Source organism: Tinamus guttatus, unplaced genomic scaffold, assembly GCF_059628265.1.
Source record: "Tinamus guttatus ecotype Peru unplaced genomic scaffold, ASM5962826v1 Tinamus_guttatus_pri_ptg000060l, whole genome shotgun sequence".
Lineage (NCBI taxonomy): Eukaryota > Metazoa > Chordata > Aves > Tinamiformes > Tinamidae > Tinamus > Tinamus guttatus.
The window spans coordinates 6,138,820-6,159,524 of record NW_028288594.1 but is presented as its reverse complement, the minus strand read 5'-3'; the positions used below and the strand labels follow the sequence as shown (position 1 = coordinate 6,159,524).

At 43.8% G+C, this 20,705-nt stretch overlaps 1 protein-coding gene across 1 annotated transcript in view; it reads right to left on the bottom strand.

Annotated features, from left to right (window-relative positions):
- Positions 1–12,126: 12,126 nt before the first annotated feature.
- Positions 12,127–20,705, bottom strand: part of MARCHF4 (membrane associated ring-CH-type finger 4) — a 95,224-nt gene continuing 86,645 nt past the window's right edge. The window contains exon 4 of the mRNA XM_088519594.1: positions 12,127–12,752. Coding sequence (XP_088375720.1) covers positions 12,391–12,752 — 362 coding nt within the window. The 3' untranslated portion in view covers positions 12,127–12,390. The remainder of the gene's footprint in view (positions 12,753–20,705) is intronic.

Sequence of the window (20,705 nt, the reverse complement as noted above, 5' to 3'; positions counted from 1 at the left end):
CAGTCTGGGGTGCTGGATCACCATTGCCTGCTGCATGGGGTCCTGAATGATCTCCTTTTGCAGATCGGTTACGTCGGAAGATGCAGTAGATGCCAACATCTTTGGCTTGTTGAGCTCGGATCTTCAACCTTTCAAATACTATTTTAAAGCCTCAATACCTTGCTGTATGCTGCTGCTTGCTTGTTTTGACTGCCAGGCAAATGCCTTAGTTAAAAAAAAAATTCCAGGGGAAATTTCTAATCCAGGGACTATCCTTCAGCACGAGGTCATGCATTTCATTAAGCCAGTGGGTTGAATATGGTGGCTGTACTTGCTCCAATCTGCCTGAGCACACTGTCTCTCCCTGCCTTCCTTTCTCTATTGTGTCAGGATTTTATTTTTCCCTTACTGCAGCTTTACACAAGCAAACAAACAATTCCCCGAAGCTCTGAAAGATGCTTCTGATACAGGATGTGCTGTAATGATTAGAACTCTCTGCAGTATCACAAGCCATGAATTTGTGACAGTCAGGGAACTAGCTGCCTTGCTATTTAGAAAAGATTTTTTTTTGCCAGGTTTCATTTGCAGCCTTGCAGAGTTTGCTGTTAAAAAACAGTCTTCTGCTTAGTATTTAGAAACTCGGCTTGAATTTTCAGGAGATCGCTGTGACTTGGAGATGCTCATATGTGCCTAAAAAGGTGTGTGTGTGTGTGGCGGGGTTTACTTTCGGGAAATAAACAATATCCTTTTGGGACTTCTTAAAACAAACAAACAAAACACTGAATAAATTGAACATTTGGAATTGCATCATCCTTCCTGCAAAACTGTTGTGAATAGGAGACATGCCGCAAGCAATAGATGTGAGGGCTGTAGACCAAGAATAATTTACTGCAGGGCAAGGATGTTTGGTGGTTGGACTCTTGTACTGACTATGGATTATAGGACAACGTCACAAATGCCTTGGATTTTCTTCTCCCTTCTTTAGTTCTTTGGTGGCATAAGCGAAGAAACCCGTGTGCTAAGGACATTGTATTGAGCCTGGTGGGCCTTACTTCCTGTGTTTAATAGAAAGATAACTAGTTCAGGCTGCTGATTTTCTGATACATGAACAGGAGAGGCACGTGTGTGTTTTCCATCCTTTAGGAATGGGAGTTGATTTGAAATTAAGACCTTGGAGGCCAGTCAAGCATCTGAAATTGCAGAAGACAACTGTGTAGGCAGTTTGGTGCTGAGTACAATTGAGATGAATAATTCCTGGAGCTTTCTGTTTTTCTGTGATGGTTACTAGGGCAGCCAAGTGGCCTTCGGGTATATAAAATTGGGTGAGATGTAGCTGTAGACATCTAGGTAAGTTAGAGACCCTGGTAACGAACTCGCAGTGTTTCAACGAGTCTACCACAACCACCTATGAACAGGCTCTTTTGCCCTGGTAGTTGCAAAGTAAGTGGTTACGTTTCTGCAGAAGCTGCTGATACTTTACTGGGCAGTAAGACAGTGCAGAGGCATCACAGCATGGCTGGTGCTCATTCCTTGGCTTGTACTAATATTCTGTGTGCTCTTAGCAACTTCAGTTCGAGCTCCCACAGGGACACGTGTACACCTGCACGCGTGACTGTGCATGGACACGGGCAGACTCACGTGGCCTTTGTTCCAGAGCTTGGGCTTCGAGTTCGTGGCTGTCAGTGCTTTGTATGCATTGGAATGCACCTTTGTAGGGGATAATAAAAACATTAACTTTTGCAAACTATGTTATGAGACTGACCTGTCCTTACTGAGAAATTCTGCTTACTACTCTGCTGTGCCTTAGCTGCTTTGTCCTGAAATCAGAAGTTGTGAATATTGAAGAGCTGGGAATACAAAATGCCCAGAGGGCAGGTCTGATCCAAGGTGCCCACTGTCTGATAAAGAATTGTGTGGATTTCAGTCAGGTTCATGTCAGGCCCTTATGTGATCTCTTTCAGAATAATTTGATCATTTTACAGATCTAAATTATTGGGAATTTAATACTGAAATTGAAGACAGTTGTCAGCCCTGTTCTTCAGGGACCGATGTTCTCCCCGTGTTGAAGAAAGCGCTGTTGGGTCACTTCTGGAACTGGTTCCTTGAGAGCAACCTCTGCGTGGATGACAATGGTGGTCGTTGCTTGAAATTCTCAAAAGGGATTATTTTCCTTTTAGGGCCCAGATAAAAATATCCCCTGCACAGATGCACCTGCGCTCATTGCAGGTTAGATTTTGAAATCTTCACCCATTTTCAAATCAAAACACTCCTGTGTTCATGGTGGTTAAAAACTCTTCCTGCAACCATCCTGCCTGGAAATCATTTTAGTCTCAAGCCAACAATATTTAAAATTTGTCTCAGAATTTTGCAGTTTGAGCTTAGACCCCAATGTTTTGGCAGTACTCCTGTTTGTGTGCAAGGAAATGTAAGCTGCAATATCACTCAAACCTCCCCATTTTACAGACAACCTTTTATCTCTTTATAGCAACTGAGCATTTCAGTATCTGTGTTCTTATAAAACCCAGGGAGTTGGCAAGGACCACAGTGTTATAGCTGCTACAGTTTGGGAGAGCACTGGCTGGTATAGGAAATCAGTCTTGGACTGAGCAGGTGCTCGCCACATCATGGTCTTAGCTATGTAGCTGTATGGACAGAAGGAAACCCTGTGAGGCCTTCTTAAATTAGGAGTAATACTTTTTGGCAAGAATATAATGAGTTACAGATAAGGTCGTGGGTGTAGTAATTTGTATTTGCCTAGCCTGGCTGATGCAGCTTTATGTTAATTGGTTCTTATAATCTAAGAAGAAGGTTGTTTGCCAGGCTGTAATAGATGAAGGACCCGTTTTTGGCCATGAACTTGTGGAAAGATTCGCTTGATGATCTTGAAGGTCTTTCTCAACCATAATGATTCTAATGATTCTATGAGGTGAATTGGACAGGACCCTGGGAAGTCTAGTCTGCCAGTATCTCACAGGTCCTTCATCCTTTCCTTGAGGACCCTTTTAGGGCTTGTCTTGCCCTCTTTTTTTCCAAACCATAAGTGTCATTCTTCAGCAATCAACAGTTGCCATCAGCCTTTTCATACCTTATCTTCCCCCTTCTCTCTGCCAGTCCTATTCCTGCTTCCTACCATCTTCTCAACCCAGTCCCTGTTTCTACTGTCTTATCTCCTCCATCCACTTTTCCATCCTGCACATTTCTCTTTCTCACTTTGCTTCCTTCTCCATCTCTGCATTTTCATAGACTTACTGGAATAGACTTGTATAGAAGAAAAGAGCGTATCTGGCACTGGTTTCCTGGGGGAAGGACGAGGAGACTCTCTGACTGCCTTTCAGGACAGAAACTTCACATGTGCAACGTGTGGAAGTTCTGTGCTGCTTCAGCAGGAGTTTTCAGAGCTTTTCGAGGTGGTGGCCTTCATGAGCCCTGCTGCTGGCTGGTGAAACTCTGCCCCTGGGCTTCTCCTGAGAAAGGAGGGATGTGCAGCTGGTTGTGTTAGTATTCTGGACACATCACCTAAACAACGATGCTCTAGATGTTCAGCAGGCACAGGGGAAAAAGGGGCAGCCTGACAAAACATCCTGAGGTAAAGTGTGCTGCGATGTACCCAGCATTCAAGTCATGAGCTGCTGCGCTCCCCCAGCCTTCTAGCAACCCCTTCCCACCGTGATGCAGGCGGTTGCTTTCAGCATTCTCAGTTTCTCCATATGTATTTGCTTGTAAGAGCTGAGTCTGCTGCTGCTTAAACAGGGCATGCGAAGTGTCGAAGGCATCTGTAGTTCTCTTGGGCACACCATAGTGGGTAGTCTCAAAATAGAGCATTTTTCACTGCTTGCCACTTACTTTACCATGGTTTCTTTGAACATTGCCTACTTTTCCCTTGCACTTGGGGAATGCACTACACATGAATCTTATAGTCATGTTTGGAATTTTTTTTTGCCCTTTCCTAGTATAAACAAATGCTAAGTTGCTGATATATTGTACTAGGTGTGCTAAGCTATGGCTTTTTTTTTTCCTCCCCAAAACCTCTAAGTGAACTCTTGACGTCTGGCATGTGAAGGCATAACACAAAAGCTTACTATATAAGGCCCTGTGTGGATCATGACCAGAAAGAAAGAGACTTTTATTGACCAGGAATGGCAGTAAACAAACAAGGAGGAGGTAAAGTTCACAGTGTGTGTTACAGGTTAACAGAGGAGAGGAAAAGATTAACAGAGTCTTTAATTTGCTTTTTTATTATGTATATTTTCATTAGAAAACAACCTTAAACACCCAGGAATAGTTTTCTAATAAATGTAAGCTCATGAAGAGCACTTGGAAGTTTCCATTCTGGGTTCAGGAGAATGACGGGACAGTAACACAGTTGACATGGTCATTCCTCTTGGTCAATCCCTCCCTCGAGGCTGATTTTGATTTACATGACAGCCTTCCCTTCCCCCCCATGCTTCCTGCCCTGAACAAAACCAATCCCCCCCACCCCAACCCCACAGACATCTATGTGGAAAGTCTCAAAGAGAGTATTTCTGCATGGACATACCGCTGCCTCGTCCCGTCCCTCAGTGGACACGGTGATTGTTCAAGGCCCTATCCGGGACCTTTCTAACAGGCCTCAGAGAGCCGTGCAACGACACCACTGATCTCTCCTGGGCAGATCCTATAGTCATGAAGGATCAGTCTAGTCCTTGGAAATGTTTCAAAGGGGACTCATACCATGTGAGGAGAATCAGAATCGGCCTGCTGGGGATGCCGATTCAGGGAAGCGTTCTTTCCATCCTTTCCAGCTACCTCCTCCTCTCTACTCTCTGCCTGTCTGGGGCAGAGGTGCTGAAAGGGTTGATTCATAGCTATAGGCTTGTGGTGTGAGGAAGATTTCCTTCTCAAGCCTGGCCTGTGTTGCCTATAGAGGGTTTGTTTATAATGGAAAACTGATGCGTATGAGCTGAAAATACAAAGGACAAGACCATTTTGTGTATAAACCTTATAAAGCAGATTCTTGCTCCCTTCTTATCTGGGCACAACTCACTGAGTTTTACCACTATCTGGAATTCAAATGTTCTGTCTTCACTGTGTTTCTGGCTTGTGTTCATCATCCACTCTTGTTATCATGAGGTGAAGAATCAAACAGAAGACTTCCTATGCTCTTGTCCCAGAGCTGGAAAACAGTGAAGGGAATAACTGAAAATGTTTGTTCTTCTGGAACAAAAAAGCTATGAATAAAGCCTAGAGGGATGTGGAGGAAGGTTTGTGGGCCTCTTAACAAGGAGGAAAAGGGCTGTCTATGCTCTTGTGTCAGAGATACTTTGCCATTCAGTGCATAATGAATCACCCTTTTGCAAGGGAAAGGAGAGATGATGTGTAGTGAGTGAAAGGGAAGAGGAATATAATCTCATAAGAACAAAGATATCAAGATCAGCTGTTTGGAGGACTTTTTTTTTTTCCTCTGTGGCTGGAGAGAGATCAGATGGATTAGGTAGAACTCTGTCCTGCTAAAGAAAAGGACTAAACTGAACCTCTGTGATGTGTTGTGGAAAAGCTTTTAGGGAAGTATGAGAGGACAATGACAATTCTTGTGATTATTGATGTCAAAACTGATACAAACTGATAGATGCTCAGCAATGGCTTGGTAGTAACAGCCTTTTCCCTCTTGGGAAAAGGTCTTTCTTCTTGACTAGTTACTACTATCCAAGTTGGTGCCTGCACAAATCATAAGCTTGATCTTCATGAGACCTTTGAGCCCCTGTATACTAGCTCACATGGTAGAGACAGGGTGAGGGTGGAGGTCTTGCCATAGAGGGGTGCCACTGGAAGGAAAACACAGTTGGCTGATTCTGGTTGTTCCATCCAGAGGAAACCTGTTGTCCCTGTAGAAGCTTAAGTTCCACAAAGACTCAGATTCCTCAGTTATGAGCAGATTCAGTTACTCAGGCACAAAACAGATTTTGATATCCTATTTCTGTTTGATAAAATACACCTTGATGCATGACAGAGCAAAACATCTCCCCTTAGAACCTCTTTTCTACTGTTATTTAATTCATTAAGGCCTGGGTATCAGAACTGCACAACCCTTTTTTTAACCTAAGATGTTTGGGGAAAAAAAATGGTGTTAATGAGAGGTAGTGAACAAGCTGGGAACAATACTGCTAATGTGGCTTGGAAAGAATGTCTCAGTCCTTCTTCTGGTTCAGAAATCCAGCTCTTGTCAAACAGCAGTGATGGTGGGTGTTTGTGCTTCTGCATCTTTGTGCTTGCTTGGGTATGGCTCAGACGAGTTGGGGGAGTCTTCAGTCTATTTCCCACTGCTGTAACTGAGTATCTGTTTTCCATGGACTTACAGATTTATTAAATGCTATACAAGAATGAGTATTAACCAAGGACCACATGAAATCATTTGCCTTTTCTGTCTTGTCTTTGCCTGTAGTTGAATCATATGTAGTACTTTCCATGCAACAACTTCCTAGCTCCTGTCAAGACTTATTCAATATAGTTAGGTATTCTTTGGGGTTTATTTTTTGTTTTCTTTCTATTTTCAGGGCAAATTGTGTGTATGTGTATATATATTTTATCTTGTAATTCCAGTTCTGGAAGAGAAAACATTATTCTTCAAAGGAAAAAATTCACCCACTGACCTGGAGGTAATTTGAATAATGAACTGAGATAGTTTTTGATGTTTGTATAAACAGCACTGAAGTGTCAGATTCTGTTCTCCTTGTATCCGACATGATAGATATGAGATCAAAGACTGTATTCAGTAACTGCAGGATGTCAGACTTGCATTAGTGTGGGAAATGTTCCTAGAGCCACCAGCTTATTGCTGTCATACAGAAACCAATTGATGTTTTCACTGTATCTCCCTCAAGGTGCAAGGGGGGATGAAGGTCAATGCAATAAGCTCGTACGCTTGTTCCTCCTCACTGGATTGCAATACGAGATTGGCCGTCAATAAAACGAATCTGTCTGGACACATGAGGGATCTGTAGCAAGTCTGTAAACCTGGTGTCTAAGGGAATCCTGTGTCTGTTCAGGACATCTTCAGAGCTCGAGTTAGGTACAGCAGAGAGGACAGTGAATCTGGTGACTCAGGAAAGAAAAGGAGGGGTCCCATGTGAGGTAAAGAGGAGAGGGGTTGGTAGGGTCCCCAGCCACTGGCCGCTAAGGCAAATTCACTGCTGTCCCTCAAGGCAATTACTGAGGGGATTTTTCCCTGCAGGGGTTTGACTTGCAGTAAGGAATAGGTCTTCTGGCCTTTTGCTCTCAGTCTTGACGTGCAGGAGTCCTGGTGATTAATTCATAGGTTGGAAGTGGTGCAGGCTGCTCCTGCATCAGAAGTGCTGCTCGGCTGCTCATACATCCAAAGGCAGATAGGGTTCCCATCACTAGGATTTTCCTTAGTCAAAGTTGCTGCATTATGTCCTGGTGAGTCTTTATACTTGCCTGTTTAGAACACTGCAAGGACCTGTGAGATATGGGAGAGGTCTGGCAAATGTATATATTTTTTTTTCTCTTGAAGAAAATAGAAGTTTGGATGACTGGCAATTAAGTTCGGGTAGAGCATCATCTTCAGAATTGGATAATCTTCAAATGTCCTCCATCCACAGGTATTAGCTCTGATATTTTACTGCAGACAGGTAAGGGCTTTGAGCAATGTCAGAGAACTGGCAGACATAAGCAGTATTTTCCTGTCTCCCTGAGTGAAAATGCGGCAGGCCACCGATGCTTCTCTTGAATCAAACCCATGTTGCTGACTTGCTCTTTCCTTGGCTCTGCCCAGCATAGTAAAATGAGATATGGACCTTTTCAGCACCTTGCTTGGGAAGCCACAGTCCTCACCTGAATTCCCACTATCAAAAGGGAACATACTTGACTTACTTGAAAGATGACCCATCACTGCTGACATTTGAAATTGGAAATCAAGTGTTGCTTCAATGTGCCGGTTTTTCTGCTGTTAGTTTTTTGTGGCAACGAATTATAGTAGGAGGCACTGAGATTGGCAAAGTGAATATATATCAAATAAGACTGATAGGGATTACAGTCTGACTGTAATATAGTGTCTTCATGGTCCCTGTGATCCCTGGTCCCCCTCAGGGTTAGCGCATGTGCTTGAGCACAGAGGAAGAGGATCTGAACTTGGAAGCGGATATTTAGCAAGAGACTGAATGGCAAGAATTGCAAGAGCTTTGGAAGAGCAAGAGACTGAATGGCAAGAATTGCAAGAGCTTTGGAAGCTGGAGGCCAACACTGATGTTTCTGTAGGCAAAAACAGCATTGACAACTCACACAAAGTTAAGTTAAAACACCTCTGAAGAACATTACCAGAAAGACCTGTCAAAACTGATTTAAAATCAGGAGACTGTAGGAGAAATCACAGAATGACCAGGACCATACACACACTATTTCTGATGGTGGGTCAACGCAGTGCTCCACACTGACCACCCCCAGAGTTGGAGGATGACAAAACCCAAGAACTGAGGGGTCTCCACAGTGATAGGACCTGGAATTTTCTCCACAGGGAGAAACAGCTGCCAAATTCTTTACAAGCCTTGGTTGTTGGTGGAATCTGGTCTGTCTGCTTTGTAACAAAATACAAATAACGTCTTTGTAGGAACCAGCAGACAAGACCAGGGGAAATATGTTGGTAAGAAGAGATACCTTCGGTAGCATAGCTCTGCCTCATCTTTTCAATCTGCTGGAACCCTCTTCTATATCATATACTTTGCGGATCTCAGGAGCATCCTGTCTTCATTTGCACCTTTTGAAGTCCTGCATAGTAGCACAAAGGGGATGGCACAAAGAGACTGGGGGAGGCAAGAGAACTGTGCTATGGAAGGCAGAGACCCTCCTTGATGTTTCTGCCATCAATGCTGGGGGGCAGGGGAGAGGGAAGAAAATCCCAAACCCAACACTGTGTTTGCACTTGTTCTCCCAGGCTGGCTTCCCTGGAAGTTCACAAACTCAGAAGCACCTCATTCTGGAATAAACTGATTTGCAAACAGTTTCCAATGGCTTTCCCGAGTTAACTGTGCTGGTGGCAGTCCTTCGGCTCCAAGCTGGCATGTGAATGAAGCTCTTTGAACAAGTTTTGCCCCTCTGCCCATCAAGCCAGGTAATGACATGCTTCGTATTGCACAGAACATATACAATTGACAAGTTCATAGTGTTGTTTAAATATTAAACAATCTAGACAGGCTTTTGAGCCTTAGGCCAACATGAAAAGGCTCAGACCATACCCATCTCTGAAATTGGGCTGCAGGATCATTTGCACAGTAAGACAGACAATAAGACTTGTATACATTGCCATGCAACAGAAGAGACCCCAAACCACCAGCCCTAAGTGGAAAGTTTATTTCTAAGCGCAATATATGGAAAAAAAAAATCAACAAACCCCACAGATATAGAAAACGTTGTAGCAAATCCCTGGTCAAGTAGGACTTCATGTCTGTGGCCACCCTGCACCTCACAGCTGCTTAAAATATCATGCAATGGAGGAGAGGGAACTCAGATGGCACCCTCCCTTTTGGTCGAGGAGGGTCTCTGAGCAGGAGAGGTCCCGTGGACCCTCGCTGAGTAATTCAGACTATAACCAGCAAAAGGGCAGCACTGCTCACCCCCACCACGCGCTTCGCGACGACCTGTGGTGCCCACGCATGAGACTTAGCACTTTAACAGGCTTTACGAATGTGAATTCTCACAACACCCCTGTGAGGTAGGTACGTATTGTTATTCCCCCTTTGTGTGGACAGGGGACTGAGCCAAAGAGCCCAAGGCTACAGAGTTGGTGGGAGAGCTGGAGTGAGAGTACGCAGAGTCCCGTGTGCTCAGATTACTAGATCACGCCACTCTGACATGGCAAGTTGTGCTTCTTACCTTATAAACTTTTAGCATTTAGTTAAGTTAAAGGAATTTCACTTCTCCATATTAAATGAATACAAGACAGCAAAGGAAATAAATTATATCTCACAGCTATTCCTTCTGCTGTGTATGCCTCCTGCCTCCCAAAGCCACCACCATTACCCATCTCTTGGAAAAGGACACCTTCCAGGACAGGAATGGGAGTGAGAGGCTGCTGTGTTTGCTCACCTTGACTGTGTTTCTTTCTACTGCGGACCAGAAGCTGTTCTTCCAGAGAGCCATTCATTGCAACACCTTCATTCTGGGGTAGTTGCTTTTATAGATGATCAGAATTGCCCCTTCCCTCTCCTTCTGATATTCCTTCTCTCCCCTCAGCCAAAAGCACTCTTTGGTAGATAGTAAGGTTGGTCAGATAAAGGTACAGTGGTCTCAGAAACCATGCTGTGTGCATGGATCCTCAGTAAGTCAGCTTTCTTGGCTGGTGTTTCATCTCCCACTTTCTCTGCCAGAGAACTATCTGTTCTGTTGCATTCAGATATTCAAAGGGACACTGTCAAGTAGTTGAGGTGAAAAATATGACCTGCCTTAAGATGCTAACCTCCATCTTCTGCATTGCAAAATGGCTGATATTTTTGAACAGGGAGCTTAAAGCTTGGCATCTTCTGCAGGGACCTCACCCATGAGGGCCTAGCTGCCGGAGATGTGGTGCCTCATATCTGCCCTGGCACCAGGAGAACTGAGAGACGTGCTGGTAGAGTGACCAAAGGGCAGTCAGACACAGCCATTGTGCAACGCTGATCAGCACTTCTGCGGAACGGGTGACATTTGGCTAGAATCCTTTAATTAATTGGAGGGCGGTTGAGATCAGGCTTGATCACTGTAAACTCACTGTTCTGGAACTGCTGAGCTGTTGCTAATCTCTGTATTTTTGAGGTTCCTACTTGTGTGCTTCCCTTGTGGCAGTTACACGGGCCAGCTCAACCCCTCCGAGCTGGGACATACCCTGCATGGCACAAGGACAGCGGGATCAGGAACGTGGCACCACGCTTGGCTCCCGTCGCAGCAGAACGGCGGCGATGGTGGGAGGAATGGGGTGAGTGGAGAGAACAGCACATGCCCAAATGGAAAAGGACAAAATCCATAGGGAAAGAAATTTTATTTTCAAGCTTGTAAGAGAATATTACAAACAATGGAGAGTAAAAAAAGCCCAAATCCTAAAAACTATTTAAAAAGTACTTGACAGTGTCCCTTTAATATCCACAAATGATTCAGCCATTGTGCATTGAAAGAGGATGTTCCTGAAGAGCAACCAGTACCTTTGTAGGTATATCCCAGAAAAGGAGGCTTACTAGAAGCATAAAACACATGGTCAGCAACTGCGCTCCCTCTTCAGACTAACTCTCTGATGAGTGATTGAACGGAATAGGCTCTGTAGTAACAAGTAACAAGCTGGATATGGGTCTCAGCCTATGGGACTGAGTGAGACCCTGTTGCCAATTGAGCAGCAGAGATGCACACACCAAAAAGATGCATATTTCTAATGTATGAGTGTCTGAATGAGCAAGTAGAAGCAACCCCCTGAGGGGGGTCACCTTCTTGAGACTGGAGGGGAAATGGACAGGACACAGCCTGGAGGGTATGCATGGAAAATGATGCGTGCGAGTGGGAAGGTCTGGATGCTGGATTTGGGGTTATGAAGGCATAAATCATGCCAGTACTTGTGCTTGAAACACCTGCGGAGTGTTCGCATAAATTTGCCGGAAATGTCTATATGTCAAATAAAAGTCATAGAATCCCGCCCCCACCCCTGCAACTCCACCCTCACAAACCCTTTGTCAAAAACATTATGAAAAATCAGAATTTTTGTTTTGGTGAAATCTGGTAGGCTTGGGCTTTGTTAAACTTTCTTGCTGAGATGATTCAATTCATTTCCTTTCTTTTCTTTTTTTGGTAAATCAATACTGAAAAATCCCCAGCCACTTCACTTCAAATATCCTATGGTAAATCGAACAAGCTTCCAGAGTGACTCATGAAACAAAACGACTCATAGCCCTGCTTAACCGCAGATTGGAAAAAAAAATACTCAGAATATTTCATTCCCCTCATTGTTTCTCTCACTCTCACACCTGTGTGTGTGTGTGTGTGTGCACGGGGCATGTGTATACAGTATTACCTCTTCCAAGTAACACTATCTGAAAGCCACGCTAAGCCATCTGTTCCTCTGCCTCCCCAGAACTCTGCCTACTCAGTTTTTAGTCTGTATTGCACTTGTTTTGTTGGGTTTTTTTTGTGTGTGTGATTTGTGTTTTTGTTTTTTTTTAAACTGGCTGGAAAACGTGAACCCCTTTAGCATGAGTATGCAGCTCTCCCTCCACCTTTTTTTTTTCCTCAGCTGGCCAAGCGCCGCCTCTTATATCTTGTGCAGTTACCAAAAAAAAAGAAAAAGGAAAGAAAAGAAGGAAGAAAAGAAAAAAAAAAAAGAAAGAAAAAGGCACACCATGCTCCTCTGCTTTATGAGTTCTTGGTCTCCTCCACTCCGCGTTAAGGCCTCCTGAATTCCTAGGCTCAGACCGTCGTGACCCTCATGACGAGCTCTCTGTTACTACTAGACTGGCTCCTCTGTTCGTGAGGCCTCAGGTGGCTGAGTATATGCAGGATGGTGTAAGCACAGTGGTGGTCAGAGAGGGTGCCTGTGGCATGGCTGGCAGCCCGGGCCCCGCTGTCGGCCGGAGCGGAGTTAGTGGCTGTACCACCGGTGGAGGACGAGTGGGTGGTTTGGGAGGCAGGGCGCTGGTTTGTCCTCGTCCCTGTTTTTTGCTCCTCCATGTCCTTTGTTTTGTCATAGTTCAGCACTTTCCACTGCTGATTGACCGCCTGCCACCGCTTAAAAATCCGGTAAACCGAGGGCCCTTCGTGTATTATTAGACCTGGAGGGAAGGGGGAAAGAAATAAACATACAAACAGAAACAAAACTTTAGGAATAATCATGAACCTACCCCAGCATCACTCCCTCTAGCCAGACGGTTAGCTCGGCTGTCCCTTAGCCACGGGTATTCAATGATAAATCATGTTTTTTAATTACTGACGGGCAGAGCACCAGTGCTCCTGCTCTGCTGAGTCCCTTGTCCCCTGAATTAAATGCATTACAGCTTTAACTTAGCGATCAATAATCTTTGCAATCTTAAATGCAGCAGGGTGAGCTATGCTCTTACAGCAAAACAGTGTCTTTTCAATAAACGCCTGAGGTTTATCCATGCCGGGGCCGGCTTTGCGTGCTGCACAGGCATGATTCACCGAGCTAGCGGGGTGCGTTTGCAGGGGGTGTCAGCGGGACTGACGCGCTGGTGACGTCTGCTGCACCAGCGTCATGGTGTGCACAGACCAATCGCTCCACACGCGCAGAGCAGCAAAACAGACTTGCATATGGAGGCCAAAGATGGGAATCAAACCAAAAAAAGGATCTATACCTGGATTTTTTTTTTCTCCCAGGCAAACATTTGCTCATCTGCAAACTGGGTGCAGTGATACCTCGTTGCTCCCTTCCAAGGGCAGAAAACACCACTCTTAGGAAACGGAGGTAGACTTGCACAATACATGTGCTAACACCACGTACACACGCATTACATATCCCATTAGCAATCTGCATATGCCAGAGTTGACATCCAGAGCAGTAACTGGCCATTAGAACTCCTAACTTCCAATGCTGTCTGCTTTTCCAAGGCACAGCAGCTCAGGCCCTTCCATCCATCCATTAGTTCATCTCCCAGTGGTTTCTGGCCTGCTCCCCACCCTTGCAAGAGGATTGGAATGGTCAGATAATGTTAGAGGTTGTTTAAAAGATGATGTTACTTGAGCATTAAGCACAGTTATTATTCAAGCTACAAGGCTCTGACTAGATGCTTTGAATCCATACTCACTGGAATTGGAGGAAACTGGAACATCACACGTAGACTGGCTTAGGTGACACAATGAAATACCGCTAATAAGGTTTGATAGACTTATTTCATGTAAGGGTATGGCTTATGCAGAACGAGAAGGTCTGAGTCTCCAAGTGAGATCTTTCCTATCTATTAGGAAAGTACCCTTGTGCCCCATATGACTGAAACCAAACCAATACATACTGAGCAAGATAGAATATGATTAACTTATTTTTTCTTAATAATGATGGCTTTACTATTCTTTGGTCAGGGTCAAGAATATCAGAAATGTTTCTGAAAGGAGCAGCTGTCCTGCCTGTCTGTTGCAAGACTATAAATGTAAAAACAAACAACAAAAGATGCTCAAGATCCAAGAGTCAAGTCATGCCAAAACCAGGAGGTTTCCTTGACCGGGAGTGCGGTGTGTGAGCAGAATGTTGCCACTGAAGGGGTTCACTGCTATCCCTGATCAATCACATGCCACAGCTTTACCCTCCATCCAGCTTTTCCAGAGTCCTCTGGTTTCTGACAGCAGCTAATTATTGGAGCAAACCTTTAATATATAAAAAATCCAAATACCTGAAGGTCATCCTACTGCTAGGACTGAGCTCCCCTGTGCTCACTTATGGGATACAGCCATCTAGTTTCTTAGCATTTACATCAGATTTTACAGAGTTTGAACTCTAGCTTCAATATAAATTGAGTTTCTAGCCTTCTGATTCCAAACATAACTAGAAGCAATGCTGGCTTGATCACAAATTAGCTTTAGGGGAACTCTCACATACATCTTAATGGGATGCTGAGCCTGCTTAATGGCTGTAGAAGTAATCGCATTAAATACTTTAAGTATTCAAATCTGGCTATTTTGGGACAGGGAATGGCGCTGGGCACAAATATGAGCTTAGAATATGAAACATATCCCATACACTGAGATTGCACAGATATAATCCTGTAGCGATGCCAGTTTTTCATTACCAAACACGATGATGTTGTAATGCAAAATTGTGGGTTTTTGCACCCAATGTTGAAACACAGCAAAAATTTTAACATTTTCCGGTCAAAGGATGAACCATAAAAAGCAGGGCTGTAGGGACAAGCTGCAGACCCAGTAGGATCTGGAAGGAAATAGACCTTTGAAGCAGGGCTGAAGTGGATTGGTCCATGACAAGAGACATTAGACATATAAATACATAAATATATGTTTAATGTTCTATATTATATGAACTTTCTCATCTGCAATGAGTGAAATTCCACTCTGATCAATTACATAGCCAATGTTCCTCTGAAATCACGTTAAGCCATGGATAAAAGAGCCCAAATTGAGTATTTTCTTCTTGGCTGTACAACATCCTCCATAGACCCAAATCCATTCTCCCAAGTATTAAACACTGAGCCAGGAATGTAAATCTATTCTTAATTACCTTATCACAAATATTTAATGCGCAGCCTGATTCAAGAGGGTTGTTTATAAAATTCTTGTTTGTTTGCCTTCTAATTATAAATGTTTATGATCTTATGCAATTAACTGTGTGATGCTGATGGATGGGTTGCTGAGTCAACTGAGCACCTGTTTTCTTAGATAATTTGGTCTTCCAAATATTTATAAAAGTACAAAATAACTTGTTTTCTTCTATATTTGCTGGCCTCTAAATTACTTATCGATTTCCCGGTGTCAAGCTCAGGAAGCTGTAAAATTAAAAAGGGACCAAGTAGAGGGGTGGGCAGGGAGGTGGAAGTAACAGTGATTCATTTGCAACAGCGAATGCCAAGAGTAAGCAGAGTCCATCAGTTTATATCAAGCTACAGGAAGTTTAATGCTCCTATCGAAACAAATTTTGTCTGCCTGAGTTAAATTATGATTGGAATTCCTAAGCTCAGCTTTGTGCACCCCCTTCCAGAGGCATCCCCTGTTGAGGATCATTCTTGTTAACTGAGGTGAATCTTTTCAATTAAAGACCAGAGTTAAGTGGAAAATCCTTCAGGAATAACTGTATTCTGCAAGAAGCATCCAACTAGAAGCAACTATTTCAGAAGCCAAATCCTGAGTATGTGGGGAAGAAAGCATGCTGGTGTGAACTCTCTCTATTCAGAAATGTCTATTTGAGAATTTCGTATGGATTATGGGAGAGGCCTAATGCTTCTCCACTCCTTCCAAGTTCATCTTTGCCTCTGCTGCTTCATAAAATGTGCTCTTAGTAGATTCTCTGTGAAAGCCATCTCCCTGAGGAGGAAAACCTCTGTGAATTTCATGCAAATCTGTTTTGGTCCAGGCTGTTGTTTCATCCACAAAATTCCTTGTTTCTGATGTTCGTGAATTGAGGCTCCTTTAGAATGTGGGGAGTGAAGACTCATTCCTATGTTCTTAGAATTTTTTGTTTCCAGAGGGTTATGTTATTAAGAGACATCCCAGATGGCTCTGGAATTGGAGCTGGCCTATATATGTGATGGGATCATTAGCCCTGCAGTAAAGTCTGCAGGAACAGTCTGAGCCTGATTGCAATGCCACATTAATGTGGCTGTACTGTTTCCTGGACAAGTGATAGTATCTCTGAGCTAAAGCTCAGAAGAGAGAGGAGTAGGAGGAAGGGAGAGGCTAAGCCAGTGCTATGCTTTGAATTAGTATATGCTGAATAGTGAACACCTGCATGCACAGAAAACCATATTGGTGACTCTCAGTATATATTAAACTCAGACTTCTCTGCCCTTTCCCATGTGACTTATTATTTGTGAGTGCATGCAGAGGTTTAGCCCATGGTCAGCTCTGTAGAGCCCTCTAGAATCGAGACATGAGGGCAGATACAAGTCCAGACTGGTGATATGATCCTGGAGGGCAGTATGGAGACCCTAGCACTGGTGGAAACAGTTTAATGTCTATGTTCTGCTGATTGCCACAACTAACGTGTTCTGCACACTTGATATACAGAGAGTTGGGAGCTGGAACATGATTAAGGGTGAGTATCAAGACCCAGAGTGGAGGCTGATATCACTATAAGCTTTGCCTGAACCTCACAATACCTGCCCACACCACGCCATGCTCCATGTGGGCACTCTCCATGCCAGTGAGGAAAATGTCCTTGGTGACAAGGGAGGACACATATAGGCTGTGTACAGAGATGGGATTAGTCAGGACAGAGGTGGGTTGTCATCAGCATGTCTGCACCAAGACTACTTAAAGGAGAGGCCTTCAGGTGTTGGCAAAGCATGGGCAAACTCAGAGGTAACAGGGAGACCTGCATGTGTGGGGATTGGTTTATAATCTGAGCAGTTACGAGCCTTCAGTTCAGTTCAGCAGCCAAAGGCAGCTTTGGAAGAGCAGCTTCCCAGAAATGACAAGTAGTCATCTTCTGCGCACTGTCAGCCCCTACCACCAAGTGATCCTTCACCAGGACCTTCAGCGTCTATTTGAACTCCTGTTCTGTTGTTCCAACAACTGTATTGCATTTTCCTAAAAGGCATGGATAAATTCTTTGGAGCAAAAGCTGTCACTCTGCCACTGAAGGAACTAACAAAACAAGATTCCTGCTGACTGTGAGTGCTACAACACCCCTGCACTGTGACTCACATTATACACAGGGAAAAAAAAAGTCCAGTTCTTGGTAGGTGCTCTGTCCTCCTTCTTGTAAACACTGTCCTGACATCTGAGCCAGTGTCTCTCATTTCCCACCTTCAGCAGCACTTTGTCCCTTCTGTTTCCTTCCAAACGCAGTTTCACCTTAGCCAGATGACTGCCAAGTTTCAGCCTATTTCTGCTACTTTCGTTGCTGGGTTTCAAGGGCAGAATATGGCAACTGTGATCAAAGCTTAATATTTGCATCCTCAGGAGTGGTATCTCAGTCCAAGGCAGACTAGTCCTGGGAGATAACACTTTTATTAATGGCCCTTCCCTTTAATGACATCCTGGCTGAACACAAACCCTCCTCTTCCTTTTTATGGATTCTGTCATCTTTTGTGGCGGTTTCCAATTTCCCCGCCTTTGTTTCCAGTGTTCCTGCAGCTCAGCCCTCATTTATCTCTTTGCCTTAATCTCATCCTATATGATCAATCCTCACCCTATTTTTATCTTAACCTAGGAACAGAAAAGTGGTTGTACTGCTTCAGACAAAAGTCTGTTTATCTTAGTGTCCTGTCTGCAGTAGTGGCTAAGAGCACAAGGCAGACATAAGAACAAGGCCAGCAGAATGTTTTCTTGATGGGCTCTACATGCCATTAAGGACATCCCCAGGCACAGATGGGCTTCTAAGGCTCAGTTATATTCCCTAAACATAGGCCGCTAGTGTGGTACAGAGACTATGCTGACTTTTGCTCTGTGTTCTGCATTTGCTCAAGTTGTGTTTCCCTCCATATCCTGAATTTTCATAATCCCTGTGAGATTGCTCCGTTCCAAAGTGCTTTAGAAATAACCATGAATCTCTGTCTTATGCCAGCGTTGCAAGTATCTCACTGGGCATGTGGGAGATGAGTCACTGAGCTCCCAGTGGACCCTTCCAAAACATACTACTCTTCGGTGCAAAGCACTGTACTCCCTGTGCTTTATCTATCATTAACAATGCAAGATAGTCCTTGGTGATAAACCTGGATGAGAGAGTCAGAGGGATCTTTTCAAGGAAACATGGGCTTGGATAGGGGCATCCAGTATCTGGAATCTCTCTACAGTGAAGTGGGGTCAATTCCAGGCAAAATTGACAAACTCCTATTAAAAACCCTAACATGTTCTTTAAGTCTGCCAGTGGCCAAGACTTAAGGCTGCAAAACAACACTCAGCAGAGAATGAGGAACAGGCTGAGCGGGGCAGAGAGAGGAACTAGCATTCACTCTCCTGACTCCTATCCATCGTCTCCAGGCGCTTTCCAGTTTGCCCTCCTTCATCTACAAGGGAGGTCCCAGGGAGGGTGCAGGGCCCAGAGCAGAGAGGGAAGGATCAGGACTGTACACCCAACCTGCCTTTCAATACACTGTGAGCCAAACTGACCTACGTTGTCACAGCATTGCTCTCTGGTTTGGGATCTTGATTTCTCCCTCCTAAGTATAGTACTCGCATTTTTTTTATTGAATTTCATCTTGTTGATTTCTCCAATTTGTCAAGATCATTTCAAATTCCAATCTGAACCTCCAGAGTGTTCTCCAAGCTTGGTGTCATCTGCAAAATTTATAATTTTATATAATTTTATAATTGCACTTTTTATTTCATCATCTAAACCATTAATAAAAAATATTGTAGAAAACAGAGGCCAAAATGGTCCTGCTTAAAATATATTTCCAGTTTGACAGTACACCACTGGCAACTACCATGAAAGCATTTTTAATCAGTTAGACACCTGCCTCTTGGTTATTTAATATAGACCACGTTCTGTGGTTTGTTTAGCAGAATCTTACATGAAAGTGCCAAAAGCATCGTCCAAGACACGAGGTACCAAACAGACTGCGTCCTCTTTAGTCACTAGAAGGGTTGCCCTCATGGAGTATGGTTATATGCTAGTGCTGAACAGTTGGTCATTTAATGATTTCTTCTGATATCTTTATATGAATCAGGGTTAAGCTGATTTGCTCTTCACCTCCTTGATCCTCAGCTTCCACCTGCTTTAATGATAGGGATTATATTTAAAGCTAGATACCCATCTTGCATTTTTTTCCAGCTGCCTGGCACCGCCTGCATCGAGTTCCTCATGATGAAGTGCTCTTGGGTCAGAGACTGCTCCTTCAGCTTCCTCTGGAAGTTCATTAGGATGTGCTACCAAGGACACAGCTAACTCATCTAAATATTTTTGAGTTTGTTCTTTTCTAATTCTGCCCTGGGCTCCTTTCTCCTCATTAAAATTATTGTAGTTAGGTTTTGAAGACTGACACAAAGGCAACATTTAAGGCTTTTTTTTTTTTTTTGCATCAAATATTATTTGAGTTCTTAGACTCGCATTTACTTTACATGTATTTATGGACCTGTTTGTTGTTGCCTTTTTTATCTTTGGATGGTCATTCAGGGGCTCAGCTCCCTTACTCCGCTCCCCTATCCCTATGTGATTCCTAGAGGGTTGTCATTAGCTGCATGCCCTTTTGTCATTAGCTGCATGCCTTTTTTTCCTTTTACTTGATTTCAGCTTCTGATTTTGGCTTCTCAAAGGGCTCTTCATGCAGCCTCGGTGCTGTCTTCCCACGCTTTCCCTGCACAAGCACAGTTTGCTGTTATGCCTTTAGTATCACCCCTTTTGGCAACCGCAGGTTGTACGAGGCTCTTTTTTCCTTCAGATTCTCTTTCCAAGAGACACTCCCTGCTCTGGTCCCCTGAGGCTGCCTGCTTTTCTGGAATCCATTATCCTCACATCATACTTTTCTGCAGCTCAGGGATGCTTTCTTTGCACAATCACTTTTTATGAGAACTACTGGTAAATTCAGATTTTCGGGGAGTTCTTTACTTTCAGTCAAAATCAAATATGAAATATCAACTCCTTCATAATGGGCTCCTCTGCCTTCTAGGTTATATATTTTCTTTTCCCCAGCATCCTAGTGAATTTCAAGATCCTAGTGAATGGTTTGTCCCTCATGCAGGAAATGTTCAGGTAATTGATGACCTGGGACTCCTGTCTTTTAGTCATTTCTGGTGGTTGCAAGACATTGGACCAGTGAGCAGAAAACCTGTAGTCAACAAGACGAACAGCAAAGGTCTGCTCTAGATATGCTGGAACTGTACAAGGAGGATGTGCAGACTGCAAAATGCCCAACATTTTAGTATAAACTGCAGACATGAATTCATAGTGATTTCAGCTTGAGTGAATGCTTAGCGTATGGAAAAAAAGTAATTAACTGATCATAATCGTGCATTTTGCTATCAATCATTCTTCATGCACATATTTTATTTCTAAGAGGAACTGGCTAAGCATGCACAGGGCTAAGCTGTGTCTTGCCTTGGTTGAACTGGGCTGGTTGTATGGTTGGACCCTGCTGACTGCTGTTGATCGCTGCATGATGTGT